At 37.8% G+C, this 22,435-nt stretch overlaps 4 protein-coding genes across 5 annotated transcripts in view; 2 read left to right on the top strand and 2 right to left on the bottom strand.

Moving 5' to 3' along the window:
• Positions 1 to 457: 457 nt before the first annotated feature.
• vps26b (VPS26, retromer complex component B) lies at positions 458 to 6,833 on the top strand. The gene is made up of 6 exons (XM_022769208.1): positions 458 to 1,110; positions 2,301 to 2,457; positions 2,640 to 2,804; positions 3,631 to 3,806; positions 3,907 to 4,049; positions 5,696 to 6,833. Exons 1-6 carry the CDS (start codon positions 888 to 890, stop codon positions 5,831 to 5,833), a joined length of 1,002 nt encoding a protein of 333 aa, XP_022624929.1. The 5' UTR covers positions 458 to 887; the 3' UTR covers positions 5,834 to 6,833.
• Positions 6,834 to 8,058: 1,225 nt separating this feature from the next.
• Positions 8,059 to 11,314, bottom strand: thyn1 (thymocyte nuclear protein 1). 2 transcript variants are annotated; one of them, XM_022769210.1, is made up of 8 exons: positions 11,219 to 11,314; positions 9,857 to 9,918; positions 9,579 to 9,766; positions 9,416 to 9,484; positions 9,122 to 9,214; positions 8,934 to 9,029; positions 8,682 to 8,832; positions 8,073 to 8,534 (listed from the first exon to the last, which is right to left on the bottom strand). In XM_022769210.1, exons 2-8 carry the CDS (start codon positions 9,906 to 9,908, stop codon positions 8,488 to 8,490), a joined length of 696 nt encoding a protein of 231 aa, XP_022624931.1. In that variant the 5' UTR covers positions 9,909 to 9,918; positions 11,219 to 11,314; the 3' UTR covers positions 8,073 to 8,487. The 2 variants fall into 2 exon arrangements, with proteins under 2 accessions (XP_022624933.1, XP_022624931.1); XM_022769212.1 differs by lacking the exon at positions 9,416 to 9,484 and having other exon boundaries at positions 8,059 to 8,534.
• A 441-nt stretch (positions 11,315 to 11,755) lies between these two features.
• acad8 (acyl-CoA dehydrogenase family member 8) lies at positions 11,756 to 17,494 on the top strand. Its single transcript, XM_022769209.1, has 11 exons — positions 11,756 to 11,879; positions 13,152 to 13,252; positions 13,643 to 13,812; positions 14,045 to 14,154; positions 14,255 to 14,331; positions 14,439 to 14,576; positions 14,732 to 14,867; positions 15,548 to 15,645; positions 15,780 to 15,932; positions 16,036 to 16,138; positions 16,286 to 17,494. Exons 1-11 carry the CDS (start codon positions 11,762 to 11,764, stop codon positions 16,339 to 16,341), a joined length of 1,260 nt encoding a protein of 419 aa, XP_022624930.1. The 5' UTR covers positions 11,756 to 11,761; the 3' UTR covers positions 16,342 to 17,494.
• Positions 17,495 to 20,473: 2,979 nt separating this feature from the next.
• The window catches only part of LOC111239344 (endothelial cell-selective adhesion molecule-like), a 52,723-nt gene continuing 50,761 nt past the window's right edge, over positions 20,474 to 22,435 (bottom strand). Inside the window, exons 7-8 of the mRNA XM_022769207.1 lie at positions 22,286 to 22,415; positions 20,474 to 20,945 (exon numbers count right to left, since the gene is read on the bottom strand). Coding sequence (XP_022624928.1) covers positions 20,474 to 20,945; positions 22,286 to 22,415 — 602 coding nt within the window. The remainder of the gene's footprint in view (positions 20,946 to 22,285; positions 22,416 to 22,435) is intronic.

Genomic DNA, 22,435 nt, shown 5'->3' with positions numbered 1-22,435 from the left:
ACTTACTGATAATCAATCAGCAATTACAACCAAATGTTGTAAAAAATATAGTAATACTATAGTGACAAAGATCATTCTCCTGTATAATGAGTACATTTTACTATTAATACTACATTTATCGGTTATTATTATTATTATTATTAATAATCACAATAATTATACCAAAATAAAACTTTGAATGCAGGACTTTTACTTGCAATGGAGTATTTTTGAAGTACCTCTACTTTTACTGAAATACCTTAGTACTTCTTCCACCATTCATGTCTAAATTGTACTTAATTACGGCATTTGAGTAACTTTACTTAGGTACTTTCAATGACGGGTCTTTTTCAGTGACCAACAAATTCAGGCAAAAAAGTAGAAAGCAATGCAATTTGAAAATACCGTCACTTCCGGTTTGGAGCGCAGGGCTTCTCGATTTTATTTTGAAAAACTCCACCCGGAAGTAGTCGTGCGAATGCAGGTGGCGTACATCCTGGTCGTTTGACAACATTCGCCGTTTTCTCTTACAGAAAACAAACATGTAATATTTAGCCTCACTGCCAGGATTGTGTCCGTTTAAGATTGATTCGTTACCGTTGAAGAAAGTATATTGGTGACACTGATGTCAACAGAAGAAAAAAGAAAGGGCTAATTTGCTAATGGACGTATTATTGAGCGTTTTCCTTGTGCCATCGTTTTGCTATTTAGCTTCATCGGTGGAAATGAGTGTGGACATGTAGCTAATGTGGAGTTTTCTGTGACATATCTTCGTAACAGTGTGTTGTGTGTGCTCTGAGAGGGAACCGCAGGCCTTTCTTGTGTGTCTGTTCTCTACTTTGAAACATTAGCAGGGTGTTTTTTGAGTTAGTTTGCTAACAATTCAGAGAGATAAGAGTAACGTTACAATGAGTTTCTTTAGTTTTGGACAAAGTGCAGAAATTGATGTGGTCCTGAATGATGCTGAAACGAGGAAGAAGGCTGAACACAAGACTGAAGATGGAAAGAAAGACAAATACTTTCTTTTCTATGATGGCGAAACAGTCAGTGGAAAGGTGAATGTCACGCTGAAGAACCCCGGGAAGAGGCTGGAGCACCAAGGGATCAAAATTGAATTTGTTGGACAAATAGGTATGACAAAGAACCCTTATAACTCAGACATGTATATATATATATATATATATACTACACAGTGTAGCTTCTATTAATAACTTTTTAACATTTAACAATATCCAGTAGTGGTAGAAGTACTTAGGTGTCTCACTTTGTAGAAGTAGAAATACCACAATATTAGAGCTCCAACCATTAGTCATTAGTAATAATCATTAGGAATTTTAGGGATATTTTTATAATCAATTAATCGTTTTGACTAATTTTCTTAGAAAATATGTCAAAATTCTCTGATGTCAGCTCCTCAAATGTGAATAATTTCTGGTTTCTGTTGTCTTGTGTTAGTAAACACGATAACACGATTTGTAATAAACAAGAGGCACAAGCTGGGGTCAGGTCCTCTCCAGCATTATCAATATTTTCTTTGGACACTTGGCTTGATTAAGAGGAAAAATGCAACACCATTGCCACAATACTATAAATCAATAAAACAGTATTGATTGGTTTCTTTTCCTAAGTGTGCAAAAACCTAGGTTGGGACTTCAGTTTGAGCCTTGATATATTAGTAGAATATTATAATATTACAGAATAGTAGTGGAATTAGCTAGCTGTGGAAAATATAAAGTGATGAGTCCTGTCAACCAAGAGCTGATATTTATTTATTTTTTAACTTTACTACAGTTGTGGTTTCTGTTAGCATGAAGAAAAGTTCCTTTATTTAAGACAGTTTTTTTTAAAAACTTTACTATTAAGTTCTTCCTGTTAAGATGCATAGTAAAGTGAAGGCGAGAGCTGCTCCCTCTACTCTGCTAAAAAAAAATACCCTGGCCCCAGCAAACACACTATCCCTTTTCTAGATCCACGTCATAATTTTCATAGTTTTTCTGGAAACTTAGAAAATGTTGCTTTGTGTCAGTAAAATTAACTAACTATTAAAAGTATAAGATTGTCATAAACAAAGAGTTAATGTTGCAAATAATGAAAAGAAAAAAAATTCCTTACACATGACAAAGAATGAAAATGAATCCATTTTTATCTGTCCAGAATTTACTTGAAGAGGAGCAATCGTAAAATAAATGCGGAACTGATTCTGGATGCATATTATAAAATCTGTATATTCTGAATATGTATTATTACAAGGGTTAACATTATGCCAAAACTTTCTGGATTTGCCTTATTTTGCTTTTGTCTGAAATATCCTTCTTCTCTAGAGCTGTATTACGACAGAGGAAACCATCATGAGTTTGTTTCCCTGGTGAAAGATCTTGCGAGACCTGGTGAAATAACTCAGTCACAGACCTTCGACTTTGAGTTCACTCATGTTGAGAAACCTTATGAGTCCTACACAGGCCAGAATGTGAAGCTAAGGTAAGTTTGATGATTCACTCTATTTGTGGTGAAATGTGTAACTGTTAAGTGTCACTCTGTAACGTGCCTGTCATGTGGTAACACTCAAACTGAACATTTTTAGCACTTGTTTCATTTACCTTGCAGTTCCTTGCAGATATGCGGACACCACTGTTTACATTCTCTGTTTGTTCCATTTTCAGATATTTTCTTCGTGCTACAGTGATCAGAAGACTCAATGACATCAGTAAAGAGATGGACATTGTGGTCCACACATTGAGCACTTACCCTGAACTCAACTCCTCCATTAAAATGGAAGTTGGAATTGAGGATTGTCTCCACATCGAGTTTGAGTATAACAAATCCAAGTAAGACTTGTAGGGTTGCAACTAACCATTATTTTACATGATCAATGAATCTTTCTTTTTCGATCGACTGTAAAGGTTGGCAACTAATATTCTTTCTTTACGATACACCAACTGATTGTTCCAGCAATTAAGACATGACAACCTCATTATTTCATTCAGTAAACCCACAAGTAATAAACATTATTTTTATGGCACTTCTCAAAACTGAATTTTACAAAGTACCATTAAAGACAGAAAATCAATAAATCAAAGGATTAAAATGGTAACAAGTTCAGTTACAGAAATAAAGTACAATATCTAGCAAAGAACTCAATCAATTAAAATAAACACAACATCCTTTTGGAAATACTAGTGTTAGAATACTAGTGTAGTATAGCAGTTCTTGTGTGGGTTTGACATTAGTAACTGTACAGTACTAATTAAACAATTCATGAAGAGAGACTCAGACAGCATCAGTCATGGAGTTTAGGACTATAACTGACAGCAAAAATATCAAGCTCCCAGAGCCCAAGGTGGAAAGTGCATTGTTATGTCTGACCGCCAGGTCTAAAGATATTCAGTTTACCGTCATGAAAGACAAAGAAAACCAAGACATATTTACATTTAAGAAGCTCTAATTACTCTTCTTCTTTTTTTTTTTTTTGCCATTTTTGCTGTACTGTTGATTTAATTTATGAATCTGCCAGTGGCAGTGCAAAGCATCCAGACACTCAAACAATGTTATACTACTCTGATTGAAAAATATGAATATTCAGTAACAAAAATATTTGTTATTTACAGACCTCTGTCTCATTCTATGCTTGTGTCTTGATCTGTTTTTTGACAGGTACCATCTGAAAGATGTAATTGTGGGAAAAATCTATTTCCTGCTGGTGAGAATTAAGATTAAGCACATGGAGATTGACATAATCAAACGTGAGACAACAGGCACCGGCCCAAGTGTATACCATGAAAATGACACTATTGCTAAGTACGAGATCATGGACGGCGCTCCAGTCAGGGGTAAACAACACTTATTCATAAGTTATTTCAAGCATTAAAAACATCTTATTCCATTAAGATAGATATTATTTAACCTGTTACAATATATTTGATATTTCAGGGGAATCCATTCCCATCCGGTTATTTCTGGCTGGCTATGATCTGACTCCCACCATGCGAGACATCAACAAAAAGTTTTCTGTGCGCTACTACCTGAACCTGGTGCTGATCGATGAGGAGGAGAGACGCTACTTCAAACAGCAGGTAATAAGATAATGATGAAAGGAAACAGGCCACTCATGCTCAGTGAGTGTGATTACATGTATCATGTTGATCTGAATATTCACGACTTCTGGCAGTAATTTGAGTTTAGAAACATTCATGTAAATGTAGTATGCATCTGATTTTACTAACACTGTAAATACAGATACAAATTCATTTCTGCTGGGGAAACCTGATTACTTGTATAATACCTCTGGATGGGTTTCAAAAAGGTTTCCTGAATGTAGGCAAGGCAAATGCTTGATTTGAATGTGCTAGTTAAATTGCCAGCGACATTTCAGAGGTTAAAGTTTGATAAGCATCTGTTGGTGCACACGCTGTATCATTTCCTGTCATTACAAAATAGTGAAATGCAGTATGTAATTTTTTTCATATACTAACTGCAAATACGGCATTAATCCTAAAGCATTCAATTACCTTCTCAAATGTTATTATTTGCTGTTTTTTTTCTGTGTTGGATCTTCATAAATTAAATATCTTTGAGTCTTGGTCTATCCCATTGATTGATCAATGTAAATCTTATGTAGGTTAAGTGTGTTCTCCTCTGATCATAACAATATTAACAGAAAAAAATCAGCTTTGTATCAGACAGACAGTGTCACTTTTCCATGCACAATCTCATATTGGATGTATGGACCTCACTTTAAATACTGCATCTGTCCCTCCACAAATTCTGCTCTGATCAATACAGCAGCAGATCAGTCCAAAACGTTCAGTCAGTGATGAATGCTGACTGTCGCTTATTTTGGTTTGCAGCCACACACAGAAATGTGGTCTGATGTTAACAAGTTGATTTCTTATTACATCTATACTGATTTTATATATCTGTTTGCCTTCAAAGATAACCTATTTGGTTGGTATTAAAAAATAAATAAATCATTCTTTTTTTCTCTTTTTTTTTATTTTTTTTTTTTACATACATTCATAAAAACAAAACCTTTATGAATATTAATTTATACATACTAGGGCTGCAACTAAGAATTATTTTTATTATTGATTATACTGACAATTATTTTCCCAATTAATCAATTCGTGGTTTGGTCAATAAAATGCCAGAAAATTGCGAAACATGTGCATTCCAACTTCCTAAAACCCAATGTGACATCTGGTTTCATTCAATAAACAATCCAGACCCACATACACACACAACATGCTGAGTTTACTATCATAGAGAAATAAGGAAACCAGGAAATATTCAGAAGCCGACACCAGAAAGTTTTGATATATTTTCTTAAAAAATGACTCTAAATAATTATTAGATTATGAAAATAGGCTTAAATTATTTTCTATTTTTCTTTTCATCGATTCATCAGTTAACTGACTATTCGTTCCAGCGCTGATGAATAGTGTATTGGGACCTCCTCCAATTCAAAAACAACTAAAACTGTTTATTTTCCTCATATTCCTTAACATTTTATTTCTTATTTATCTATTAATTTTTTCTCTTTCTACCTATATTTTAATGTATCCAGTAGTATGATTTTTTTAAAGTGAGATCACTGATGAGCAAATGAAGGTTACTGACATGGGTTTCGGTTTTCATGTGTAAGGATTAATGTCATCCGTACACGCAGGCATAAAGCACAATGTCTAAAAACGTCCAAACACTTTCTTTTCTCATTCTATAGGAAATCACACTGTGGAGGAAAGGCGACGTGGTGAGGAAGAGCATGTCTCACCAGGCTGTCATTGCCTCTCAGAGGTTTGAGGGCTCGGCTGCCTCAGAGAGCGCACTGGAACAAGCTGCAAAGGAGGAGAGCGGGTAGAGCTGCTGCCCTCCAGTCTCCTCACACAAGACTCATCAGTGTCTGCGTTGGAGTGGTGGAGGCACCTGTCAACTGTACATCTGGTCAAGCAGCTGTTTTATTTGCTTGTAAAGGGAGGAAGAACACAGACCAACATACAGTAATGCAGTATGTGACCAATGAAAACAGTTTGCATGAGGCATTCAAAGTGGCTTCAGGCTGCTGGTCTTGACCTTCCTCATTAACACATTTTTTTTTCTTTATGGGAATCAAACTAATCACCTGTCACAATATACACTATGTAAAATCTCTCATGTGAAATTCTTGGATTTTTTCAAGCATTTTGTTTGTTGCATTCTCACGCTTTTTGGGGATAAATTGATTTCTAATCTCTTAATTAATGCAACTGAATTGTCATGAATTTTCAACAAAATGTATCTCCTACATTCCACGTTTAATGAACGCATTCCTAACATTGTTAGAAGGTCAAGAAATCCGAGATAACTTTGCACTGCTATATCTTGCTGAACACATTATTCTCTGTGTTTGTGTGCTTGCACAAAAAAATGGTGGAAGTGGAAACTGGAATCTTTTTTTTCCTCCTTTTTGACCTCTTTAAGTATTATCCCTCACATTTTTTTTTTTTATCTGTAAATAAGACCAGCTAAATCCTATTATTCTGTTCCCTGGTCCAGCTTGTGTACATTAATTATACAGTACACAGTGCCACAAAATGACCTTTCATGTTCATATGCTTTACCTCAGCATTCCAGTGGTGTTAGGAAAGAGTGTCAAAGTGTTTGTATTACGGTCTGACAGTATGAAGTCTTCTGTATCCTCTTTCTTAGAGACTTGACAGTTGTGCCTAAGTGTATCAAGCAAATGAAATCCTCCTGCCTCTAACATAATTTTAGTCTTTTAACCAGAGAAAAGTTACAGTAGAACTATCTATCTTTTGCAAAATGTTAATCAATTACTCCTTGTCCCCAAAAGTCAAATAAATTGATGCCAAATGTAAAAACCTCAGACTTTGTATTGGTTGAATGTAGGAATGGATGAGTTGACATGATAAATCCGAATAGGCAGGGTGGAAGAACTAATGAAAACCTCATGTGAAAAAGAAACTGCATATCAGACATCACTAAACCATACTAATGCTACTACATACAATACACTGGAGATGAGTTGTGTTGTCACACAACAATGTGACATCACTTTTCCTGATTTTTCGTCACACAGGATGTCAAAGAGGTCAAGTGGTTGGTCCCTGAATTGCTCATGCACCAGTTACAGAACTGCAAACTTACACTGAAAGAATTAACAGGGAAAATCTATCTGAAGCTATTTTTTATAAACAATCATTACAATTTTTATGAGCAAAAAAAAAATCAAATCAATTGCTCTGACTGATATCGTTTTTTTAATTTCCTAATTTCAAGTCAAATATCTTTTGGTTTTGGATTGTTTGAAGATGACAGCTTGGTCTTTTAGGAATTTGTGATTTTTTTTAAATTATATTTTAATAGGGAATACAGAAATGAAAATGACAACATGCAGCCAGTCCATCTCAAAACAGCATTCCCCATGCAAGCAGCAATCTAAAGTACAAGGACGGACCAAACACTGTTCAATAGAACAGTGAACAGTTTTGATGAAAACCTCTTACACTTATAACAACAAAAATGTAATTACAAATGTCACAAAACCGGAATTTATGTCTGACCTTTTAAAAACCATTTGGATCTGAAGATGACATCATTAATGGTCTAGACCAGAAGTTCCCAACCTCCAAGCCCAGTACCAGATTTCAGGGAAATTTCGATTTGCAAAAGGAAAGAAAAGCTGAATAATAATCATATAATTCAGTTGGCTATTACAGTCTTTACTACACATAACCGGATCACATCTTCCTGCCACGCCAAGAATAATATCCCCAGTTTTGATTAAAGTCAAGTCAAGTCTGTATCTGTATAAAAACAGTCAGCATGAAAACAAGGTTGGAAACCCCTGATTAAACAGTCATGTTTTGACAGACTATCAGTTGCTAATGCTAATCCTTACTGCCCATAATGGCCAAAGAATATGAGGCTATTTTAAAAGGACATCTTATACTGTGGATAGTGTGATCACATGATTTCCCTTTATTAACAGATACTAATACTTCCATACGCAGTGCTGAACAAATTTAAGAGTTCTGTATGACGTCAAACACCTTTTATTATCCCACTCGTGTGAACATCACTGGACATCCTGATGATAGAAAACTATGGGTTGCAGAATGTGAAATCATTTTTATCTGGTGAAGTCAGTGTTAAACTGGCGAGGGCACTGTGAAGAATAGTCTCTTGTGCTGCTCATACACAAGATATAAGCTGAATAACGGCAATAAACACGGGCCAAGGATATTGTGAGGGCAAAGGGCAACCTTAATCAACATTACATATTGCTGCCATTTTGTAACCAATGCAATGTCAAAATTTTATGGTAAAACTTTACTTACATTTACCTACCGCAAGAATAAAATGCAACTGTATGGGAGTCACAATTTGACAAAACCACATTTAATAATATTTATGAACAAGAAAAAAACACTACAGTATGTTATATTGATTACACTTTGCATAAACACTGGGCTGATGGTATACTATTGGTGGCAGTTTCATGACTTCACATGCTCACAGTGGCTCTTTGTCCTCCAAACTCAAAACAAAGTCAAACTCCTCTGCAGAGAGAAAAACAGATGGAGTGTTCAGAACTAGTCCATGACTGTAATAAAGTAAAATAATAATAATAATAATAATAATAATAATAATAATAATAATAATAATAATAATAATAATAGGATTGGACAGTGTGTTTCTTTACATACCAGTGGTGAGGGCTTGCACAGAGAGCCTGGCCCTTGTAAAAAGTGCCATGTCCTTCAGAGGCCCTCCCTTGGCCCGATGCTGCAGGTGATACTTTTTAAGCTCAGCCAGAGGAACAAAACGCTTCAACATTCTTTGATACTGGACATCTACCTGAAAGAGAAGGAGACAAGTTCAACCTTAATGCTTGTTTATTGCCAGTAACTGTACTTGATGGACATATTCATGTAATTGCATTAGCTTTTTTCTGTTACCATGCTCCACTTTGGGTTGTCTGCTTTGCTGGTTGCATCATAATGGACATCTTTCTTGTCAAACTGAGTGTGGTCCACATAAGCTTCCTTCACAATCTGGAAAAGGAAGTACAGCTGAATATCATGCCTGTCTGTAGCTTTGTTATAATCATTAAAATATTCCCAGCAGTGGAGAGAAAGTCACTTACTTTCATGATTCCTGCTATCCCCGGTTCCTTGCAGTTGCTGTGGTAAAAGAAAGCCAACTGCCCTTCTTTCATCTGCCTCATAAAATTGCGCGCCTGCAGATGATAGAAAATTTCGAGGGACATTCCCACAGAGGAAAGAGAAAAAATTGTACTCATTCTTTTCTCGAGAAAAGAATATGCCCAAGGCTTGGGAGAATAAGATGACGAAAAGCCTTTTCAGACTGGATTTGTGCTGGTCCCTTATTTCCAGTAAACATCTTTTCATTACAGCAGTCAGTGTTTTTGTGGCTCTACCTGATAATTGCGGACCCCATCCCAGCAGTCGGTCTGATTAGGCAAAGCCTTCAGATCCTCGATCCCAAACTGCCGAATGAACCACAAGCATCAGACGAGTGCAGCCCACGTGCAGTTTACAACAACAACAGACTGTGCTGATGAGGCTGTCACTGCTACATACCTTCATATCGACCCCATTCTCAAAGCGGCTCTCGGGCTCAGACTTCATCAGCCAGCGACATTGCTGTGGAGAACCAGGCGACTCTGAGCTCTCCTTATTTGCTCCAGTCTCAGCAGAAGCTGCAGCTTTCCTCTTTCCACCAACTCTTTCTTTTGCAGAAGATGCCGTTTCATCTTTGTCACCTTTGTCTGTGTTGTTGAGCCAAGAATCATCACTCGTTAGACAATAACTTACATGTATCAGTGAATTAGTTTTAATCTGTGATTTAATTTGCTTACCTGAACTTGCTCTTCTTCTTTTACCCACTCTGGCCTTTCTCTCTGGTGGCATCTCTCAAAGACTATAAAGAGAGATGTGACAGCGTTAGTGTTTTAGTTGAAATCCATAGTTTCCTCTTGTGTGGTAACCTAACACAGCCAGTCCAGATTAATTCAAATGACTGACAAATTATTTCAGCAAAACAAATCAGCATTTATCTATACACACACACACACACACACGTATATGTACAGACAGGCAGATAGAGAGAGAGAGAGCTATTAATGTCAGAGCCATGTCACCCATGAGACATGACTCAATGATACTATGATGAAACTAGTGTGTAAAACAATAATATAAGTAATATAACATTTTTCATGGTCCACATAACGTTTGGGTACATTTTCAGTGTGAGGTAACTTCTGAGGAGCTTTTTGTAATGAGCACAGTACTGAGCATCACTAGTGGGTCGCCATGCTAGTGATGCTCAGTACTGTGCTCAGTCATAATTCATTTCTGTCCAACCTAAAATTGGGCACACACATTATAGACATGTTGAAGGAGAGATGTAGCCAACGTTATGACTGTCTTACTGATTTAAATATATTACTAAAAAACAAACAAACATTTATTTAGTTGTGTCCTAACTGTGATAGGACTAGGAGTATTATCTTTACAATGATACAATGTACATACATGAGGTCTGAAATTATAAACAGTTTAAAAAGAATAGCATAAAAATACAGTTGGAAATTAACCAAGTCTTTAAATGACACTTATCTGCACCAGGTCAGAGAGTGCCAGTTCCTTGACAGAATATAACTGGTAACTAATGGTACAACTAGTGGAGCTACACAAGAAGGGACAACAGCTGCACTACTGAGCGGCCCATGGCTCACGTCTATCAAGCCACAGCACCTTAGCCTAGGCAGATACAGTGTAGATAAGGTGTAAGGCAGGATGAAGCTGCTGATTATTTACTCTTTGCTTGGATAAGTTTAGGAGCTAAAAGCAGCACTGTTGGCTAGAGCACAGTGTCAACTGTAGGGGCCCAGCACACTTCTGATTGCACAGCCTGATACCCACTGTGGGGCCCAGTGACAGCTCAAACATCATTTAACATGGATGCTGGGCTTACATAGGGAAGCTCTCATTTAACGTGTGTGTATTGAAAACTGTGAAGGACATCCTTCGACATGGAAATATATGCTGCACTTAAATTTTATTCTCCCAGTTTTTTGGTTTGCATCACAAGACATGGCAGAGATTAGCTAGAGCTTTAACAGCTCAACACAAGCGACACGTGACGTAACATAAACGTGATAGTAATACACGTTGTAAAGTAGCTGTAGATAATCCCTCCAAGCACTGACAAAACTTACCTTTAGCTGAGCAGGGATTCAGGTGAATAGTCAGCCATCAAAACGCGCCGAATTAAAATTTACAACACGTGACCTCAACGGTGCGCTTGGTTTACACACCAGCAACTCCCGTTGGCGATGGTATTCTCGGTTCGACGGGCGGTGGACGTCAACACGCATTTTAATCTAAAATGTGGTTTGATGTCGTTATCATAACGACGCTGAAGTTCGTGTCCGATTCGACAGTTAAGATAGACCTGGTCTTTTGTTGTCTATGTAGACAACAAACATGTGAAATCGCCTTTTAAGTTTATTTAAAAGTTCCATGCGACTGAAAGTGTGTTTTTAACAGTATCAATGTTAACTAGGATGTTTATCATCCGTTCACGGCAATAACTACAACAGTTAATGAAAAAACGGGAAAATTGTCGATCAGTATTGTCACTGTCAGTAAGTTTCCCTTAACTTTACCAGTTGTCCACATATTAATACTCTTTGCTGATAAAACCACATTTCCCAGCAGCAGCAGCGGCAGCGCAGTGACATAACACTGTGGAGGTAAACATGGCGGCTGTCGGACCTCTAGCAAGAGTCGCCAGACTGGGCTCCAGCATCTGCAGGAACCAGCGTGTATTATTGAACAGAAGCTCACAGAGAAGAGGGATAGCTTCATGTGTCGACCGTAAGTTCCAGAAAAATGCGAACTGTTAGTTAGTTTACATGACAACAGCTGTGTGTTGTAATGAAATAAAATGTGAGCGGCAGCGGGTGAACATAACGAACAAATGTAACATAACGTTTAGAGCTCTCCAGGACTCATCAATATTTGAGCGTTAATGAAACAAGAATTAGTAAACACACACATTAATTTCTTTAATATTAAATTTACCTAGCTGCTATTGGTTAGTTTTGGTCCTCCTTGTCCTCCAGTCATGAGGCAGAGGGAGCTATACACCCCTCTTAACACCGCCCCTCTTCTCAGGCTGGTAGTGTGAAGGACTCTTACCAAACCGGAATTTTTATCATTTAATACTTTAGTGTGTTTTTTTTTTCTTCTGATTCTGGAAGCTTTTCTCACAGTTTTCTACTTTTGTAGTAACGTCAAGTCAAGTTAGACAGCTCAATATCACAAATTTAACTTCAGTGGCTTTATCCTCTACCCCTCTATCCCTAGACCCCCGATTTGGATAGGAAAAAAGCTTCCCTAAAAAACCCTCTTCCAGGGAAAAAGGGGGGGAATCCCTCTTCCAGGGGGGTGTACAGACTAGACCAACATGGCAAGTTTAGTATATGGACCATCAGGATGAGGAAATTATAGATGGAACATATATGAAGAGTTAAACTTTCAGTTGGCTCCACCTCTAAAACATCTGGAATAAGGAAAAGAGAGCGGTTCCAGGATGGCACAGCAAGCCTGACTGAAAAAGAGAGGTCAGGTGGAAGAAAGAGGGGGGAGATAGGCACATAGGCTTAGACGCTCATGTGCATGAGTGACAACAAACAAACAGATACAGTGGTTTTCAGAAAGATTACAGTAATCTCGTTGGCAGGACAAACATGGACTATACTGTAAGTACTGGGTACTAGAGAACAGATTGATTGAGACTGAGTCTGACTCACCAGAATGGCCTGCAGTTAGCTGCAGCAGCTATGGCTGATCTCCTCTCTCACGAGCAAGAAGCTGAAAGAAAGACAGCTGTAGTAGTAGACAGGAGTAGTAGTTGTATAAGAGTGTGTCCTCCAGAATCCAAAATAATTTCAAAGGCATAATGTATCAATCACACCTGCATCTGCAACAAGGAGACTACTGCCATCCAAAAATATTTAAAAGCAATCTGACAACTGCAGTTCCATTTACCATCATGTTTGCATTCCTGAGACTGGATTTCAGAGCACCAGCACAATTGCATTTTCCTGCCTCTGTATGTACTTAGTGTTCTCTGCTCTTTGACAGCTGCTCATGGACTCACAGATGAACAGAAGGAGTTCCAGAAAGTGGCCTTTGACTTTGCAGCCAATGAAATGGCTCCACACATGGCAGAATGGGACCAGAAGGTATTTTGCAGCAGTTTACTGAGGAGATGTGAAAAGGCAACAGAGTTAGGGGTTCATAAAGTATAATTTTGTTAATTACTCACTTGGTTAGAGAGACTGTTGTTTGGCTAGATTATGCTTCTATAAGTACAATCATCTTTTGAAACATAGTAAGCAGCTGGACATAAGTACCTGTAGAAAATGTCTCCTGTCCAGCAGAGAGCACTGAAAAGGGTAAAATGTCCTGCTCACAAAGCAGATTTAAGGAAACCATATCAATGTCGTTTATGTTATGTTAAAGAAAAATCACTATTGATTGATATGTTGTCATCATATATCAGTTATCAACATCTACCTCATAAATCCAGCATTGGTTGGGCTATAATAACTAAAATAATTTAATTTTTCCAGGAAATCTTTCCAGTCGAGACAATGCGGAAAGCAGCCCAGCTGGGGTTTGGAGGGATCTATGTTCAGCCCGATTTTGGAGGATCAGGTCTTTCTAGGCTGGACACATCGGTCATCTTTGAGGCTCTGTCCACAGGATGTGTCAGCACCACAGCCTACATCAGTATCCACAAGTATGAATCCCTCATCCGGCGACAATGACATGCACCTGCAATTAAAATTTGAAGAAAAGTTCAATTATTTGGATGTCTACATGTTGAGAGTTTGGCACTCTTAGATGAAAACTGGCTTGAGGTTTCATGAAAGTCATGAAATGTCCCAAATAACAACATTTGCACTACAGTGATAGCTATGACAGATATTTGCTTTGCCTGACAATTTGCGGTGTGCTCCTTTTCTTTGCAGCATGTGTGGCTGGATGATCGACACTTTCGGCAATAATGAGCAGAGGGAGAAGTTCTGTCCTGATTTGTGTTCGATGGAAAAGTTTGCATCCTATTGTCTCACAGAACCAGGTCAATTTAATACAAGAATCCACACCAAAAAATATCACCAAAAATCCTGTTGTGTCAGTGTACTAATATTCAAAGGTGGTTCTCTGATCTTTGATTTTAGGCAGCGGCAGTGATGCTGCTTCACTTCTGACCTCTGCACAGCGGAAAGGTGACCACTACATCTTGAATGGCTCTAAGGTACAATCTTCAAGCATTGCTGAAGCTCAGATGTTGCTTGATGTCTATTTGACCAACCACTGGAAAACACAGAAACATGTCTTCATCTCTTGATGGTGACTTTTCAGGCCTTCATCAGTGGAGGAGGAGACACAGACGTCTATGTTGTGATGTGCAGAACAGGAGGTAAAGGGCCTAAAGGCATCTCGTGTTTGGTGGTGGAGAAGGGAACTCCAGGCCTCAGTTTCGGCAAAAAAGAGAAGAAGGTCAGAGTTGACAGATTCACAACATTCTTAAGAGAATATGCGTTTTTTGGCTTGTATGTACGTGCTTGTATTTTGCTCTTTATGTGTTTACAGGTAACCACTAGATGGCAGAATTAAGTCATAGTCACTCAGCTGTTATGCAATCTGTTCTTCAGGTGGGCTGGAACTCTCAGCCGACCAGGGCGGTGATATTTGAGGATTGTGAGGTTCCAGTGAGTAACCGGCTCGGTGAGGAAGGACAAGGCTTCGGCATCGCCATGAAAGGCCTGAATGGAGGCAGGATTAATATTGGTGAGGAGGAAAACACTATCCAAGCAGTCAGCCCTCTCTTAAACAGCACTCTCTGCTATCCAAACTTTGTCAGTTATCCCCATAGCTATAGAGCTGATGTAAATAATTACATCCAAATGTAGATTTTATAGACATTTAAATAAATTTTAGTGTAAAACAGTAGCAAGCCAGCAGCGGTGAATGAACCTGTTGTTTGTGTATAAAATCTGTGCATATTCTTAAAAAGAGCGGAGGTGATGAAAACATGAAGACTGGATTTGGTAGCAGACATTAAAATATAAATATGACTATGTACATTTTTGAAGAGGAAATAAAACATTCCTACCTTTGTAAATGAAAAATTGAATTAAAATGAAGCAAACCTCTTTAGTGCTTAGTCTGGTGTAACCAGGAGCTTATAGCTGATGGTAGAAAACTTTATATATATATATATATATATAGTACTGCTGTGTAACTGACATTAGAATCAGTTTGCTGACTGTATGACACTTCTCTAGTAGTGTTACTGTTAAACTCCACTACTGGACTACTCTTATATATTTACCATTATAACATCATTGTCACTTGTGGTCACAGTGTTCAGAAAAAGTTAGAAAAATACATCCTGGTGATCCTCTGCTCATTGTCAACCACAAGCAGCATCTCAGTCAGAAGTTTTCATATGAATGCTCTGCCAACAGCTTCCTGTTCTCTTGGGGCAGCACATGCCTGTGTACAGCTAGCGAGGGATCACCTGTTGGTACGGAAACAATTTGGAGAGACACTTTCCAACAACCAAGTAAGTAGCTCACATTCTTACAGTCTATTGACACGCAGATCCAGAGATCCAAAATTCAAAGTAGGCTATTTACCCTCAGGTCCTGTCGGTGATTCCTTATGTCATCTTTCCTTCTGTCTTTGTGTTGTTTGTAGTTTCTCCAGTTCAAACTGGCAGAAATGGCCACCAAGTTGGTTGCGTCTCGCCTTCTGGTGCGTGAAGCTGCGACGGCGTTGCAGGAGAACCGCTCTGATGCTGTTTCTCTCTGCTCCATGGCCAAGCTCTTTGCAACAGATGAGTGTTTTAATGTGAGTATTACTGTTTGGTAATAGTAGCATTAATTGACACTGAAGAACGTTTGATATACTAGATACTTTTTCTGTATGACATGTATCCATGCTCCGTGAACAGATCTGCAACCAGGCTCTTCAGATGCACGGTGGGTACGGTTACCTCAAAGACTACGCAGTGCAGCAGTTTGTCCGTGACATCAGAGTACATCAGATCTTAGAGGGTGAGCTTTTATCACAATGAGCCTCTATTTTTTTGGTTTTGATGTTCAGAATTTGATTTCCTTACATTTAAAAATCCAGACAATGATTTTTCTAATGATCACAGTTTGAGTGACTCCCTTTTTCTTTTTTTTTTATTTCTCCTAAAGGAACAAACGAGGTGATGAGGATGATCATTTCCCGAAATCTACTGACAGAGTCGTGATAAAACTCCTCCTCTGGACCTTTAAGTGACTTCAGTAGTGATCATATTATTATGGTCTTCATCTCTGGTTTGTTACTGTGTGACTGGCTTCCTGGATTTCCCTCTGCATTGTAGTTTTTTCAAAGGTGGCTAAAATCATTGGAGAATTTGGGGTAAACCAAACAGAGGATTTTCTGGTATAATATTTGGTTTTTTGTTTCATTTTCAGCTACACTGGTGGCAGGGCAGTAAGGATGACAATGTTGATTCATGAGTCTGACATCTAACTCTGATCCAGAGTGAAATATCTCAGTAACAACTGCCAATAAAATATCAATAGATTCATGGTTCATAGAGGATCAATCCAATTGACTTTTCATGGGTCAAAATTTCCACATGTCCAACACTTTTTTTTTTTCAAAGTAACGGATTAATTTCCAGCTGTACTTTAAGATCAAACCTATGATATCATGTAAAAATGCAGAACATTAGCATTTTACGCTAGCATGCTAACATTACCATACAGGTCAAGGCACAGCTAAATGTGAGTACAGTAGACAAAGCACATTTTATTTATGTACAGAATGCAACTGATGAACATTGACAATGTCTGACAATGTGAAGCTGAGCCTGAGATTACATATTATGGCCACTGTACATGGGGGAAAAAAAACTTTTGATTTTAGTTACACATAGCATTTATTGAACACCAACATCCAGCAGTGGTGAAAATCATAACGTTTTCCTTTGTTTCCGGTTATGCTGCTAGTGTGAATATAGAGGTTTAATCTAGTTACTGTATAAAAAGCTGCTCTTTATAACAGTTTTGCCGAGTTTGTGAAAAGAAGTTTGAATTCTTTTTCCAGTTGTGTAAAATGATTAAAAACTAACTTAAGTGCCATTACAATTATATGGTTGTTTGAAATCACATCTACTGTATATCACATGCAGTCTCAGTATCTCTCTCCCAAAAGTGGCTTTTTACATCCTATTTATGTTCTTGGTTACTGTGTTGTTACTGTATTTTACCCCATTGTGTATTCTGTAGTATGTAAACTGGCTGCAGAAAAACATCCTGTGTGTACTACCACAGATAGCATTATATGGGTTGTGAATTCACATGTCACTTTGCAATTTGCAGGTCACACTCCAAATAAAATGATCTCAACTTTCAAAAAAAGGAATCAGCTTTTTCATTGACATCTTGAATTTTCTGTCATTTTGTATGAATTCTGTTATGAGTGTGTTTATAAGTAAGTGATTTTTAATTGAGTTATGCTCAAACCAAACACCTCCAGAACATTTATTGAAAAAACTGTCAACAATCAGAACCGCTGTAAAAGTGCTACAGGTAACTTGTATACATCAGTAACTCACTGCCACGTTATCTCCAGGGTTCAGGATAATTACAAGAAAACAAATGTATGGGGCAATTATTGTTGCAAAACTATTTACAAACGTGAGTGGAGAATTGTGTAACTGTATCTCAAGCCATGTGTGTGTAATCAGATTTGTAAGTGTATTAAGATTTGTAAATGCTTATTACTTAAAATACTTTTGTACTTTAATTAAAATTAAGACTTTCAGATTAAGTTTTTCAGGAAATGAGATGTCCTGTTCGTGCACTGATCATCACCCCTCAAAGACTAAAGCAAAATGTCCTGTGTGAAGCATCGCGTTCCATGTTGGAGCGTCACTATGTAAGATCTATACTACAATTTTTACTACATGTAACTACATTATTTTACACTGTTTATATGAATAACATCCAAACATTCGTGGGACTTAAAAATATTTGTTTAACAATTAAGTCAATACCATAATTTCAGTAAAAATCAGTTGCTGAAAGAATTTGGGTTAGGGTTAGTTAGGTTAAACCCATTTACTTGTTTTCAGTCTCTTCACCCCTCCCGTCCCTTCCTCGCCTCTGCAGCTCGCATCTCGTGTGAGGGAGAAACAAGACGAGAGGAAATGAGGATGCTTAATAAGCGAATGGGATACACCATTATTTATACAAATCACTGACATTGATCCTTAAGTTGGAGCTAAAACAAACGCACACGTTGTTAGACTAATTTACTGCAACGTAGATTGGAAGATTAAACACCCAGAATATGATCAAAGCAGTTACTGAAACTATGATTAAATATAACATTTAATCTGCGGCACAAATAAACTGGAGGAAAAAAAATCATTCATCTAAATGTGAAGTGACTACAGCCTTTTTTTTAAGTAGACATGGAAAACGCAAAACAGGTAATGTTTCCAATATGTTACTTAGAAATGAAATGAGTAACTGTTGTTGATGCCGTTACACTGACTTCTTTGGTGACTGCTGTTCACTATGAGGACCTTCTGTCAGCTGTTCATTAACAAAATGATCAAGTGTGTTCTTATATAGGCTACAATACACAATGTAGAAAAGAACATGTCAGGTGGAAGTTTGTTCAATTAACCCATTAAGGCCTAAGGTGCCCTCTAAACAAGCCGACTAAAACCTGAGCATTGTCTGAAAACAACCTCCTGAAACCTGAGGGGTTTTCTGAAAAAGTTGACGATCACTAAAACCGTTATTTCTCGGCCTCTGAAGTAGATAGAATTATGAAATAAAAAAACATTTGAGAGCTCAAACATTTGGCTTTTATTGTAAGTCATTGCCTTTGGAAGCTGGATATGGCTGAATAAACAAGAACATTTGTAAACATTTTTAGTTCAGTTCAATTTCTTTAATGTTTATTGTTTGTTTTGTTTTTTTAATGCTGATGAACATTATAGTAAAGGCAATGATTTACAATAAAATTCAAATATATACAGTCATTTAAACTCGAGGCTTCGAAATGGCAGCTCACAAACCCAATGGGTGATGTCATGGTGGGTTGCTAGGTTGGATCTCTCCACACATTTGCAGATCTGCCACAGCAGAAGTGTAGCAAAAGTCACGTGTGAAAAGACAACTGAGAGGTCCACATGAGTTCTAACTGATGATTTGTCTGTATTTCCTGGTGTTGGAGCAAAAATACTTAGACTTAAGCCATTAATATCTATGTACACATTTACAAATTTGTCTACATATTTACAATTCTCAATACCCTTGCAAATCTGAATACAGATTTGGGGTTTTTTTTTTTTTTTTTTTTTTTTACAAATTTACATTAACAAATCTGATCCCGCATTAAGACACAGTTACACAACTCTCTACGCACATTTGTAAGTAGTTTTGCTACAATAATGGCCCCATACAAATGAGCATCAGCAGGAAGACTGGTCAAATATTTTTAACCGTGCGTCTCAACTAATGACCTCATATGTTTACAGCAATTATATCGAGTTAAACCAAGCACCTTGGAACAAAATAGTCAGAACTCATCAACTTCAACATTGCTATACTCACTATTTTGGTTACATTCCATCTACCATAACAGGCAAAAAACTCAGACAGTATGTTCTCTCAGTAGACATCAGTCATGAAATCATATTGACATTGTTACAGTAGGCTAAATAAACAACCCTTCAGTGAAAACAGGTAAATGTGGGTCTAAGAAAGCAAGAAATTCGAAAAAGAGAACCATTTGTAATACCTGAATTGTGGTTTTGCTGGGTTTTTGCTTTGAACTAGTGCAGTTAGCCTGAGAAAAGTAACTCAAAGTGATCAATACATGGCCAGGTACAATGTAATAGAAATGAAATTGTAAAAAAAAAGTCATATTTAGTCTTTTCATACATTATACAAATGTAGCCAAAACATTATATTTTGCAAGAACTGCAAAACTCTATGTGAACTCAACTACTCATTATGGTTTACGATATCCTGACAAATTTCGTTAAATTAACACAATTCTTGAAATAATTGGCAATTTAATGCTATTGGAGACCATTTTAAAGATCTCTAAGGGAGTAAATAAAAATATATTTGTCCATAGTGAGCCAGAATGCAACATACGAAAACAAACTGAAATGAACAACGATGCACTCACTTTATTAACAAACTGAAGGGAGAGGTTGTGCAAATGATGCACAAACCACCTGTGAGACAGTTTCGCCTTTCACAACCTCTCAGGTCTTCATGGAGAAAGTGCTTTCCATTTCAAGGCATACTTTCTCTCCAGCCACAACCGCCATCCTCTTATTTCCCCATCAGAGATGCTTTTGCCGGCTACACCAGCGAGCCAGCTTGGCTTTGAGCAGGCACCATGACAGCAACAGCTCCCATGCGTGTCAGAGTGGAGGAGCTGATTTGTGGGGACACAGTGAGTGGTGGTGGCACCTGAGGCTGCGCCCCCTCAGTCCTTTTGGGGATGGCGACTACAGGACTCCTGAAGACCTGCGGAGGGGCCCCGTTTGCATTGGGAGGCCGCTTGTGTTTACGTGATGGAGTGCCTCCAATGTTGTAACCAGGAAGTCCCTGTAAGGTGTTGGCTTCTCCAGGACGCAGCTGGTAGGCGTTAATCACTGAGCCTGTGTCTGAGGCTGAGGTGGGGGAGTAGGGGTAGTGGAAGTTGGGCTGATGTGGGTCTCGCGGTCGAGGACTGGTGGCTATGGAGGACAGCGTGCCGTTCTTGGACACGATGTCGGAGCCGGTATTACTCTTTGCCCATGACACTCGCTTTGGTGCCTGAGCATCCTCCCTGTGGCAGAGAGAGAGAGGAGCAGAGAAAGCAAAAGCTCATCATTTATTCAAGTGACTAAAATGAAGAATGACACAAAAAGCAGCTCAGTGAAATCTTTTCTTGCTTCCATAAAGTGAAAATACACATTTTGCTCTTAAGTTGGGCAACAAATTTGACACACATTCAGCTTCAGTGTTTTTTACTCATATTGAGTTTCACAGTAAAGCGCAAACAAAGCCAATAAAACAAACAAAGTATTCAGATAGTTTAAACAAGTGGTGATACCACAATGTAAAAACAATCTACTTATAAATACTTATAAAATATTTATTAAAAGTAAAAGTACTAATTAGAAGAATGTTTCAGGGTGTAATAATATTATACACCTATATTATGGAAATATTACTGTCACTGAAGAATGACCACGTAATCCCAATTTGAATGTTTTATCTGGTCATGGTGGAGCAACTTGCACAAGCATTGTAAATTGTGGGTTCATTTAAACTATAACACAAAATTTTATTTTACTACTATCATATGTTTGTTATGTAAAATCAGAATCTAAAGTTACTGAGAATCAGTACAGTTGTGTACAAATTAAAAGTATTTCCTTCTGAAATGTAGGGGATTACAAATATCAAGTACATTTGAATTCAGAAATTGTTCAGCATTGGGTGCATTGCATTTCTCTTTATAAAATAATATTCTAATTATCAAATGCAGGCTTAGGTAAAAGAATCTCAAAACTGCACTTGAATCCATACTTGAGTGAACTGACTTTGTTCTTTTCACCACTGCTTATATAAATAACTTGTAATAGCTGTCATGGTCTGGATGCAGGTAATAACTGCAAAGCCTGATTACACACACACACACACACACACACACACACACACACACACACACACACACACACACACACTGGCCACTAGATACACCTGTCCAGTCTAATGCAATCCAATAAAACTGTTCTGCCATACATTTTTAGGATTTCTACAATATGACACTGTCACAGAGGTGTTCATTCAGTTACATGTTTTTGTAATGAGGTCGTAGTTAGTGGGGGTGTTATAATGGATTGCATTATATTCAGAAGTGTGTCTAATATTCTGCTCCCCTCATGTAGGAGAAATTTAGAGACATCTCTCAATATAATATAGTCCAGAAACAGACCATCTTCAACTATCACCTCAATAATAAACCTCTAACTGATTCACATTTCTGACACTGTCATCAAAAACTGAATATTATAAACTTCATAAAGGTAGACTTCATGGCAGAGCTGTTGCATTGAATTGTATTAAACTGTACAGGTGTATCTAATGAAGTGGTCACTAAGTGCACAGTGAAACTCTCACTTGATCTCATTGGCTATCTCCTCCTCAGTGTCTCGTCTCCTTCTCAGGATGAATATGAGGAATAACACCATGGCCATAAGTCCCACTACTGACCCCAGCGTAGCTGCTGCAATCATGCCTGCATTGGAAGCTGGGAAACAGATCACAGTC

The sequence above is a fragment of the Seriola dumerili genome, unplaced genomic scaffold (assembly GCF_002260705.1).
Source record: "Seriola dumerili isolate Sdu_G_001 unplaced genomic scaffold, Sdu_1.0 BDQW01002293.1, whole genome shotgun sequence".
Taxonomy (NCBI): domain Eukaryota; kingdom Metazoa; phylum Chordata; class Actinopteri; order Carangiformes; family Carangidae; genus Seriola; species Seriola dumerili.
The sequence above is the reverse complement of the archived record's forward strand: the minus strand, read 5'-3'. Positions and strand labels throughout refer to the sequence as shown.